The sequence below is a fragment of the Myotis lucifugus genome, unplaced genomic scaffold, assembly GCF_000147115.1.
Source record: "Myotis lucifugus unplaced genomic scaffold, Myoluc2.0 scaffold_14, whole genome shotgun sequence".
Taxonomy (NCBI): domain Eukaryota; kingdom Metazoa; phylum Chordata; class Mammalia; order Chiroptera; family Vespertilionidae; genus Myotis; species Myotis lucifugus.
In genome coordinates this window covers 2,654,277-2,666,539 of record NW_005871062.1, presented here as the reverse complement: position 1 = coordinate 2,666,539, position 12,263 = coordinate 2,654,277, and the positions used below count along the sequence as shown (strand labels likewise).

Below are 12,263 nucleotides of genomic sequence, written 5' to 3'. Positions count from 1 at the left end.
TGAAAAAAATCAGGTTGTAGTAGAGAGATAAAGTGCAAGGTGCATTTTAGGTCTGTGACTATGTCAGGTAGCAGAAATATAGGTCAGGGGTGAACACCAGAGTTGGGACAGATCAAGGAAGGTGTTGGCCATGTGATGTCATGTGAAAGATTGGGACTAATTCTAATATCTTGAAAAGTTTTTAAGCATGATGTGCATAAGCTGCTTCAAGTTATGTTTTATAGATGTGACTTGGTGACAGATTGAGGAATATGTTAGAGAAAGGTTGAACAAAATATAAGGAAAAGTATTTTAGGCAAAGTTGAAAGCAACAGTCAAGAAATGTTTCTGTTGTAATGGTTTAGACAGGATATGGTGAAGGCCTAGACACAATGGGGGTGAAGGAGAGGGAGACAGGGCTCAGGACGTACTGTGAAGTGGACAGGATGGGGTGCCCTATTTGATATGGGAGAAAGTGAAGAGTTAAGATAAATATGAAGACACTACCAGATGGTGATGTTGTCAACAGAAAGAAGTGCTAGAGGAGAACAAGATCACGTTTAAATGCCTTGACTCTGAAGTGTCTATGGGGCAACCAGGTGGAGATATCCAGCAGGGATCTTAATAGCCCAGCAAGCAACTCTTTGAAAGAAAAATTCTCTCAAGTGATAGTGGTTGAAACTGTTTTCTTGGTACTCAGAGTGGGTGGAGAGAAGAGGAGACAAGAAGCCGAAGGACACAAGAAAAACCAAGAACACACTTTTGCCTTTGAGGAAATATACTTTATCCCTGTGTTTGATTCATCACCTACAAGGGTTTTAACAATGAACCATTCAGTTGAAAATGGTGGCAACTTAGAATAATAAGGGCCTGATTGAAGATGAGTGTGGCTGTTATTACCGGAATGTGGCAAACTCCATAATCACAAACAAGATTGCCCCAAATCCAATTCCCCCACCTTCAATCATAGACTAAACTTACAAAAGTGGAATTGACTCACCTGTTCGCAAAACAACTGCTCTTACTGGCCCCTGCCCAGTGGGCTTGACCTGGATCACTTCTGTGCCACAGAAAAGAACATGTTTCCGATAGTCCTCTGATCTGTGGGATTTCCAGGGCATGGTATTCTCCATATGGGGCAATGGCGTCTTTGTAACGGGTATACTTTCTCCTAAAGAAGATTGTATTTTGTTGATTTTGTGTGAACTCGAATTATTTAGAGCTGGTGCTCGCCAGTTTCAAGAAAGTATACAGACCACAGCTAATCGGGTCTGAATGCTCATCCCTTGAGTCAGGTGACTGTTCTTAGGGATACAGGATACAAAATGTGGGACACTTGATACTATTTCAAATATTTATTTAAGTTCTTCTTATATTTCCAACATCTGACCTAGTTATAATTTTACGAACAGCCTATTTTAGCGAAGAGTCATCACAATCATTCCCCCAAGTGTTCTTTAAGCCAACACTATTCTAGGCAATAAAGGAGCAAAAAACATGTACATAGTTATTATTATTTGCCTCTCATTCACCCATTCATCTGCCCATTTATCCATTCATTCAACAACTATTTTTAAGTGCTTACTCTGTGCCAGGCACTGTTCTAAGTGCTGGGCATATAATGATGAACAAGACAGACAGAAACCCTGCCCTCCTGAAGCTCAGGGAGCCAGACAAGTAAGTAGCCTCTCTCCTGGGCTCTTAGCCCAATTGTGGGCTGTCCATCCCAACCTGGACATCCCACTAGCATCTCCACCTCATCATATCTGAAGTCCATATCAATATCTTCATCCTTAAACTTCCTCTTGTTTCTTTATGGTACCACTCTTGCTAAATTAGTTTTACAACTTCCAAATCATGTTTAATTTTTCCTCTTCCTATACTCTGCTCTACTCTTTCATAGAATCATTTTCTGAGTCCAGATGCCTTTTCCTTGTGAATGCACCTCACCCAGTCAGTCTGGAACTCTTCTTGCAGCTAGGTTCCACTGACTTCACTAGTAATCTCTGTCTGACTCATCGTAGTTGCATTAACAATGGATAAGCTGTGAATTGTTTAGCTCTTTGGAGTACAAACACATTCTCTGGATGACCTGAGGCTACAGTGGGACTAATCTTCTTTATTAATAAGTTCTCAACCACAATCTGCCTTGACTTCCTGAGTTAAAAAAACAACAACAACCCTCCAGTCCTTCCTCCTATGTTTATCCTTTACTGTCACACTGCTACCATACAACACTTCTGACCCCACAAGAAGCAATTTTGTGATGCCTGCTGGTTGTCCTACAATCTACCTCAATTCTGACACTGTCTACCTAGAGATAGCATCAGATCCCACAGGTTGAGGGCTCAATCCCACAGGACTGCTTCCACCTCACTGCAGATGTCAATTGGAAATCTAAGTTGTCACCTGTGCTTCTGACCAATAAACCTGTGGCTCCCACTACCCCTCTCCTTGGAGTTGATTAATTTGCTAAGTGGCTCACAGAACTCAGGCAAACACTTACATTTACCAGCTTAGTAAAGGATATGTTAAAGAATAGAGAAGAACAGTCAGATGAAGAGATACGTAGGGCAAAAGCTGGGAGGGCCCCTGGTTCCAGAGTTGGGGTGCATCACCCTGCTACAAGTGGATGTGTTCATCCACTTGGAAGATCCATGAACCCTATACCAAGCACTGTCCCTAAGTCATTTATTTAGAACAATTATGACATCTATCCATTGTGTGGATTTATCAGTTGCATTCTAAATGGTTTTGTAAAAATAATCTCTTGACAAATCTCCAAATTTCTGTGTCACATTGTTTTTAAATCAACCTTTGCAAAGGCAGATACTTAGAGAATTACAAATGTTTCTCTGCCTTTGGATCACAGAATATTAATTCACAATATATAATTAACTAGACGCCCAGTGCACAAAATTTGTGCATGGGTAGGGTCAGGGCCTTCCTTTATTCTGCACTGCCCACTGGTGGTCAGTGCATGTCATAGCGAGTGATCAAACTCCCAATTGGCCAAACTCCTGAGGGGACACTTTGCATATTAGGCTTTTATATATTTATATATTTATATAGATGAATAGTTTCTGCACACGCAACCAACAGTATGGGAAACAGCCAGCTATTCAATCACTAGAAATGGAAGTCATTGGATACAGGTTCCATAGATAAGATTCAAATCAGATGATTGTACACAGAGATGATTTTAAAATCTCTTTTACTCTGTTCACATATTAATAAGGAGTGGTTGGACTTTCCCAGAATCCCAAGAAAGAATAGATCCTCCTAGAAAAGTTTGGACATGGCTAGAGAGGGTGTCAGAAGGAAGTTACACTCACTGTTAACAGTTCAGTTGGCTTCCAGGACTTGGAGGTCCTGGGTGCTGAGATGGGAGATTCTCTCCCTTGTCACCAGTGAGCCTCTGCATGGTGACAGTGTTTGAAATGCCACGTCCTTGTCTGTTTACATTACTGGGACCATTGGACTGTAAACTATTTAGGGCAGGACATTTGTCTTAGTGATCAGCACACAACACAGGGCCTGATACATAGTAGGCATTTTTGAATCTTTATAGAGTTAATGGATAAACAAAAGAATAAAGAAAAGAAAAGAAAAAGGGGGTGAAAGGAGAAAAGGAAGAAAAGAGAAAAATATTGGACCTACCAACTGATTTTAAGCTGGTCTGACAGAATATAAATGTGAAGTAATCACTTAGGGAAATTCTGAGGTGTCTAACTTGGATCATGCATACTTCCCTCACATGCGTTTCAAATAAATCAGTAGTTCTAATAAGTTGACGGAGAAGGAAGGGGATTGTGGCAGAGTGACTCCTCCTCCTCCCTCCCCTCCTCCCACCCCAATTATTCCTAAGAGAATGAGGAGGCAGTAGTTATAAGCACAGGTTCTGAGGTCAAAATGTCTGGGTTTAAGTGTTTTATTTTCTTCATAAAACTTTCAACTGTTGGAAACTTATGTCATTTACCTATTTTCATATTTTCTGTCTCCCACTATAATGTCAGCTCCAGGAGGGCTAAAATCTTATCTGCCTTGTTCCCTGCTGTATCCCCAGCATCTGGTAGAGTGTCTGCTCCATAGTAAGGGCTACTAAAACCTTTGTGAAATGAATGAATGAACAAATACACAAAGGAATTTAAATATCAGCACCACCAACTCTAAGCATTGTGACCTTAAGCAAATTACTCACTCTCTCTAGGCCTTAGGTTCTCCCACCTTTATATAGTTGTGGATTGAATGAAATAACACACGTAAAATGTTGGCACAGTGTCTAATACATATAAGAACTAAGAGAAGTCAGCTATTTTGCCAAGAGAGATTTTTAAAATGTTGATAGGATTTCCCCCGTGGTATTCCCTTTTGCCTCTTGACTGCTTTGTGAGGAGCTAGATCTTAAAAGGCACCATTGTCTCAAGAGGCAGGAAACAAAGGACAGAGGAGTAGATAACTAGTTTTTTGGTTTCAAAAGTCACTCATAAATTTGATCATAAATTTTAGAGAGTAAGAACAAAGCTTTCCCCTTTCTCCTACTACTCTGCTAGCTAAATAAAAATCCCTGGAAAGGCAGCTGAAAGAAAATCCAAAGGAAACTTAGATTGTGGAAACCGAGAGCCAAAGGCACCTGGATCTGCTTCCTTTTCCAGGTAGATAAGCCTGGGACATTTCCGAAGCCCAGAGGGAAGTGGGGGCACCAGAAAGGATGGGCTGCCCTAGTCTAGATCCCCTTCCTCGATGCCTTGCACATCAGCAGCCAGACTAGGATCTGAAGGACCTCAAATTCATGGGGACAACTGTTTGATTTATCCCAGGTACTTCACAAAGCACATTTCCAAGGGTGGCAGAATTTGGAACCAAAATAATAATTACGTGTAGCTATAAAATAAAGTGAAGCTTCTTGCTTAGTTGAGCTTAATGCAATAGGATGAAGCTAAGGAGATGATGAGGAGGAAGATCTTACAACAGGCATGTGCTATGGATGGAAATACCCAGCTAAGGGAAAAAAGGAGATGAGGCAATCACAAAAAAATCACAGCAGCAGCTTTGCTCACCTTAGAATCCTCCTCCTCACTCCTATGGCCCCTTCTGCCTGAGAAGAAATACCAATTCCATTTCCAATTTTAATTCTCTCACTTGCTAGCTGAGCAGCCCTAGTTTCTTTTCATTTCAATTTCCTCATCTGCAAATTGGGTATTATAGTAGTTCCTAATCAATTTGTTTTATGCCACAGTGAAGTGATATATAAAAGTTATTTGTAAAATGTATGAAGATGCTAGGAGTATTTGCTGTTCTTACATAAAATAAAGACTTCTACATATGTAAAGGTCTATTTTGCAAATGGGGGAAACTACCTGAGTCACATTTGTGGACCAATGTTCTAGGAATACATTTTCACTTTCAGGAAGTTAACCCTAATCTGTTTGTTCAATCAGCATCCTTTCCACAAATATGTACATGAGTGGAAAGATCTATGTAGGCTGTGTGATAAAATATTTAGAGTATGGTGGTACTTAGCTCTTTTTGAAGCAATGAATGAGAAAGCAATATTTCTGTTTTATGTGTCTGTCTCTGAAATTTACTTGTATCAGTACTTAAGTTATATAGATATTAATGCTGGTGACTTTATTTTTTTTAGAAAAAGACCCTAGGAAAAGTCACTTACTATTTAAGGTGACTTTAGGTCAATTTTGCACATTTATTGAAGGAGAGTCTTGTTTACCATTTCTACTTCTCTGGAACTCTCTGAGTTTTCCTCAGAATCCAGGCGAGAACTCCACACCGAGTCAGACCCAGGCGAGTAAATACTGCTTTCCACCCTACCTTGTTTGTTCACAACCAGGCTCTCTGTCACCAATGAGGGAAGCCATTCCTCATGGGCAGGCTGCTGGGAAATGTGACAGTCACTGCCTTTGAGTGAGGAGGACAGTTCTTGGGCTTAAGGTTTGCACAGTGGGTACTATGGCAACATCCCGGATGAAGGATATGATTAACATGCAAACTTCATCACTGTCATTATAAGAAAGTTAGATTTCAGCACATTAAAGGGATATTTTGCAATTACACTGAATATATTTGTGTTTACCACATTTTCTTCTCTCAATTTTAAATTAAGCAGACTCATTTTTAATTTGAAATCAGCTTGTGTTGAACAATTTAGGAATAGATAATGACTCCCTTTACATTTAGGTGATGTTAAAAAGTGTGTGTGTACGTGTGCATGTGCGTGTGTGTGTGTGTGTGTGTGTTTTCCTGTCTTTAGCAATTTGGAAAGAGAAAAATGCAACAATTTGTAAAGAGAAAAATGCAACAATTTGTAAGCACAAAAGACAAATAGTTTCTATTTCTGTGCTGCTGTAGAATCTCTTTTTCTCTCATTAGGACGTTGTGTGTGTGTGTGTGTGTGTGTGTGTGTGTGTGTGTGTGTGTGTTTGCCTAAGGAATATTTTGCAAACAGTGCTTTACTAATTACACAAATTCAAGTGGACTTTACAAAATACAAATGAGAACAAGGACAATTTAAATCATAACTAGAAAACTGGCTTTCTGTTCAGTGAGATCATCTAGAAATATGATTCTAAAGAACAGAACTATTGCTGGCCTGTGTTGCCCAGTGGATTGAAGCATCACCCCATGTACCAAGAGTTTACTGGTTCTATTCCCAGTCAGGACACATGCCTGGGTTGTGTGCTCAATCCCCAGTATGGGGCATATAGGAGGCAGCCAATGGATGATGTTTCTCTCTATCATTGGTGTTTCCATCTCTCTCTTCCTCTCCCTTCTGCTCTCTTAAAAAAATAAAAAAATAAACACATGTTTAAAGAACAGAACCATTACACTGCCTTTCCCCAAAGGTACAACTCAGTCTCCTTCCCAGTGACACCTGGGACTCAGATTTCCATCTACAGAGAGCAGGGTTGGATAAAATCTTTGCACCCTGCCAGTTGTGAGGGTTGGTAGTTTTAGGTTGTGTTTTGTTTAGATGAAAATAAAAACCATTCTCATATTTATGAAGAGATTGTGTATCAAACAGTGTAGTGCACACCCTCCTCAGAACCCAACTCATCCTATTCACGCCACATGTCAGGCAATTAATTAATCACATGTTGTATTAGTTTTTTTTCTAGTTTTGTATTTCTCATGGCTTGATTCTTTTATTGTTAAATGTTTCCTATTTGCATATACTGTGTCTCCCTCACCCCTCTCTCACTGCCTAGCATGGGCCTGGTATAAGGCAGTGTGTATACACTGGTCTGCTTTGCTAACACTTGGCCTAGTTGTTGGACAGGAAAAAGAAGCTCCATGATAGCTGCCTACCTGTGAGCATGCCTTCGTTCACCACACAGCTCCCGTCAATCAGAAGAGCATCACATGGCAATGAGCATTTTCCTGGTAGAATGAGGGCATCTCCAGGAACCAAGAGGCGGGATTCCAGCTCCTGCTCACCTACACAACAGCAGAGTTTCCATGACTAGCTGACCTTCTCCTGTTTTTACTTAAAAATGAAGGGACTGCAAACTCATGTCAGCCTGTTGGCAAGAACTACCCAGGGTGCTCACCTGCTCCAGCCCCTTTCCACTCAATCACAAATTCCCAAGAACCGGGACGAGGGAATTGATTTCTGGGCCATAGCAAAGGACCAGCTCAGCAACAAGACCTCAGCTTGATCCCAGTACCTGGGACAGTGCTCTGCCCAGAGAAGTCATTCAAGGACATTGGTCAACAGAAAAGACTGCCTCTTTGCTGCTGCTTACCCTCTTTGGCTGAGTTCCTGACCCCCTGCGGCACACTCCTTCCTTTGAATGAGAACGAGTGTAAACCTTGCAGACAGCTTCTGCTGCCCCAGACACAGCTCCTCATTCCTCACAGAGAGCCACGGCCACCTCCCACTCCCCAGGCTAAGTCCAGAGCCAATGCCAGTGTCCAGCCAGCCATCTACAAGCTTCATTCAGGCTTGTGTTCTGGATAACAGATCAAAATGTCTGAGGCAGGGTCTATTTGGAATAGTTAGTTAGGAAAATTAAAAAGCCATAGGAAGGCTTATCCAGTAATATTTAAATAACTGAGATATGGAGGGTAGAGGAAATCTGAAGCAACCCATACATGGGGTAAGAATGGTTTAATCTGGGCTGGGATGAGGATGAGCCATGCAAGGGTATAAAATTCAACAAGGTTCTCACTCTCAGAGTTCCTGCAGGTACAGGTCAGCATTTGTATGATCTTGCCTTCTTAAATTTTGCATCTCAGATGCCTTGTTTGCCTCACTTTAGCCCCAGTCCTGGGTTCAGTCAGAAAAGCCTTTTTCTCATGGACTAATAATAATAAATGAAGCTGATTCCACCCTGAAATATTATCATGCTAACGATAGCAGAAGACATTTCACTTACCTTTGCCTTTTACGGTGATTGTAACCTGGACTTTGTTGTGATCCTCCACAAGGTTGTGCAGCTTAACTGATTGCTACCAATTGAGAGTCAACGTTTCAATATTAGTCCACAAGGAAAGCATATAAGGAAACAAACATCTTCTCAATACAGTAAATGCCGAGGCTGCTGTCATAGCCAAACTAATTCTGAGCAAAGACTCGAGTTCAACTTTTGATGCTCCTGCTTCCCTCCCCCAACGCCTACTCTACCCAACCCTCTATCTGCAGAAGTAGATATGCTCATTGGTTTTATGCTATTTCAATCCCAGGAAAAATAATGCACAGCCACTGCCCTCACAGACCTAAGGCAAAGCACAAAGGCTTCACTTCTGGAAGATGTATGATTAGATTGGGGAAGAACGAGATCATAAACGTGTCACTTCCCCCTCTGTGCCTCTGTTTCCCTGTCTGCAAAACAACAACACTGAAGGCGACTTGTAAGTGGCTTTACTTTGGAAGAGTCTGTGAATGCCTGGGTTGTGTTTTGATTGACCATGGAACGGTCATCCTCTCCTTTATTATGAGTGGGTTTTCACATTGGGGAAATCTGCAGAGTGGAGCCACACTGCTCTGTTGGAATCCCGATGCTGCCACTTATACGTTATTTAGCTTATTTAACTTTGTTTCCTTCATCTGAAAGTGGAGATGATTATACTGCCTATCTATTCTATAGGGTTGTTTTAGTTCATTGTTACCTTAATTATTCCTTTGGATAGTATTGACTACTGTGGCAAGAGCTCAAAGAGTGTTAATGATTAATAAGAAGTTGTTTGTCTGAGTACATCAGGTGGAAGAATTTGCTTGAGGTGGAATAACTGAGATATGACCCTATGCAAAGCAATCCAGAGAAGTAGAGGCAGTATCTCTTAGGATAACTCAGGAGACAGGGAGGCAGAGGCGAGACTGCTATGCTGTCCACACAGTTTCCCACACCCACTGTAGGGGGTGCTGTCAGCTGGAGGGAGTGAGATGCTGCCTCAGCTGGGGCATCCCTGGAAGGCACTGCCCATCTCTGTATAGGTGTCAGTTACCTAGACACCAATATGTAGAAGAGGTCTGAATAGTGTCAACAGTACTTAAACACAGCTTTAGCTAACTCAAATACAAACCCTTTCCTTTTAGATGTTAGAGCATATTATTTGTATCTGTTCTGTGGATGATTTTTGACATTACAAGTGTCACCAAGCTAAGACAAGCATTGCACACAATTATGCAACTTTACTCTTGAGAGAACATAATGAATTCTGTGTTAATATTTATATAGAACAATTTATTATTTACTTCAGTTATGCGTGAAAAGCTAAATTTCAATCATTTGGACCAATTGAGTGGAAGAAATTATATTACTGTCAGGCACATATTCATTTCCCTAACTTGACTTCCTGAGGCTTGCCTGTTGGGACATCCGCTTTAATGATGGATAACGGTGAGAAAGTCAGCAGCAGTTCTGTGGCAAGAACACTGGATTCCATCAGGATTCCCCATTTGTGGACCAGGCTTCTCCACTACCAGCTATGTACCCGTATATCAGAAATGTCATCTTTTAAGTTATTTGTCTCCTCTGTAAACAAATGACATTGAATTGGACCACTTTCAAGCTCTAAATGGCATTATACTGATTAATTTTATATACCAGACATTTATTCAAAACCTCCAAGGCTTCATAAAAGGAATTCCCAGAGTATCTAAATGACTGAAATTATTATTATTTTTTAAACAGTTTAAAACGTTATGCAACTACTTTGTGACTGACACTGTTCTAAGCACTTGGAATATGGTACTTGATTTAAAATTTTTTTTAAGTAATTCTATAATGAAAATTTTATCTCCAATCCTATCTAATAAAATAGTGATATGCAAATTAACCATCACTCCATCACAAAGATGGCGGTGGCCACGGAGCTGGAGCAAGCAGGAGGCTTGGTTGCCCCCGGCAATGGAGGAAGCCAAGCTTCCCGCCTGCCCTGCTGGCCCTCAGCTCTGCTCAAGGCTACAAAGTTTCAATTATAGAAGATAAATAAACCCCAGATACCTGCTTCCAGACCGCGGGCATGGCCAGCCTGAAAATGGCCCTCAGCCCCTCACCCAGGCTGGCCACACCCCCACAGGGTGAGGGTCCCCACTGGGGGGCTTGACCAGCCTGAAAACAGCCATTAGCCCCTCTCCCAGGCTGGCCAGGCACCCAAGCGGGACCCCCACCCTGATCCGGGACACCCTTCAGGGCAAACCAGCTGGCCCCTACCCATGCACCAGGCCTCTATCCTATATAATAAAAGGGTAATATGCAAATTGACCCTAACAGCAGAACGACTGGGAATGACTGGTCACTATGACACACACTGAACACCAGGGGGCAGACGCTCAATGCAGGAGCTGCCCCCTGGTGGTCAGTGCGCTCCCACAGGGGGAGCTCTGCTCAGCCACAAGCCAGGCTGACGGCTGCCAGCACAGTGGTGGTGGCGGGAGCCTCTCCCACCTCCTCAGCAGCACTAAGGATGTCTGACTGCAGCTTAGGCCTGCTCTCCGCTGGCAAGTGGACATCCCCCGAGGGCTGCCGGGCTGCCAGAGGGATGTCTGACTGCCAGCTTAAGCCCGATCCCCCGGGAAGCGGGCCTAAGCCAGCAGGTGAACATCCCCCGAAGGGAACCCAGACTGCGAGAGGGCACAGGCCAGGCTGAGGGACCCCCCCCCTCGAGTGCACAAATTTTTGTGCATCAGGCCTCTAGTGTACATATAACAAAACAAAAACAACAAAAAAAGGAGGATTTGAAAATGTTCAAGTAACTTGTCCACAATCATTTACTTACTAAGTATTAAGATTGACAATCTAACCCAGGTTTATCTAACTCAAAAGCCTTTTATGTTGTTGAATATGTTTTCCTAAAGTGCTTGAAAATAGCTCTTTTTCTTTAAGAAGATAAATCCTTCATGATAAACTTTGTTAAGTTATTTTCTTGCTTAGTCAATGCCATGATAACTTCAACCTAGCTTAAGAGGGTGCTAATCAATACATTTGGAAGTGGTGAAGAATGCATTAAGAATTCTTGACTGTAATTCTCAAAACTCATTACGGCATAAAGTTGGATTTGTATATGAGACTTAGCATTCTTCGTAACCTGCCATGCTTCCATGGCTTTGCTCAAGCTATTCCCTAGAATGTTCATCACAGTTTTCTACTAGCAAACTCTTTCTAATTCTTCACATAAATCCCTGCTCAAATGTCACCTCCACTTCATAAGTCCCTAACATCCCCAAGAAGAATTAATTGTTCTTCTCTCTGTGTTCCCACCTGTGTTAGTGTGCTAATCACATTCCATTATAGCCATCTGTCTTCTTGTCAGGCCTCCCCTGTGAGTCAGGCAGTTCAAAGAGGGGACCACACATTCACCTGTGTATCCCCTGAAGTCTCTCACATAGTAGGCCCTCAGCAAATATTTATTTAATAGGACTGGATTATTCTACTTCCCCAGCAAGCCTGGGATAAGATAATGTAAGCATCCTCTTTGAGCTAATGTGCTCAGAAACTCTACAAACACAGGTTTCTATGACAACCAACCAGCTAGGAGAAAGCAAGTGCTGTGATGCTTGCCATGATTTTGAAGCTTGCTGCCTGATTTTCATTAGGCCCCCTCTGGCTCTCTAGTCCCTGTTCAGTGGGACCAGAATCCGTTTCCAAGACTATTTGCATACTGTTATTATTCGGCTAGCTATTTAGATAAAATAAATGGAATATCGCTTAATAGGCAGATGCTCTGATACATTTTCTTCCTAAAGGATCTGATTCCTGGCATCCAAAGGAAACTGGAATTCAAGTTAGTATTAGAACCTGAATTTGTTCTGCCAGAGTGAAAAT

General features: G+C 41.9%; 1 protein-coding gene across 8 annotated transcripts in view; it reads right to left on the bottom strand.

Moving 5' to 3' along the window:
• ATP13A5 (ATPase 13A5) overlaps positions 1-12,263 on the bottom strand; it is a 103,542-nt gene that overhangs the window by 59,792 nt on the left and 31,487 nt on the right. For all 8 annotated transcript variants that reach the window (XR_002828211.1, XR_002828213.1, XR_002828215.1 and 5 more), the window contains 3 exons: positions 8,373-8,445; positions 7,303-7,431; positions 980-1,150 (listed from right to left, as the gene is read on the bottom strand). Coding sequence is in view for 2 of the 8 variants with exons in the window: in XM_006084915.3 (XP_006084977.1) it covers positions 980-1,150; positions 7,303-7,431; positions 8,373-8,445 (373 nt within the window). In the remaining 6 variants the exon portion in view is untranslated. The remainder of the gene's footprint in view (positions 1-979; positions 1,151-7,302; positions 7,432-8,372; positions 8,446-12,263) is intronic.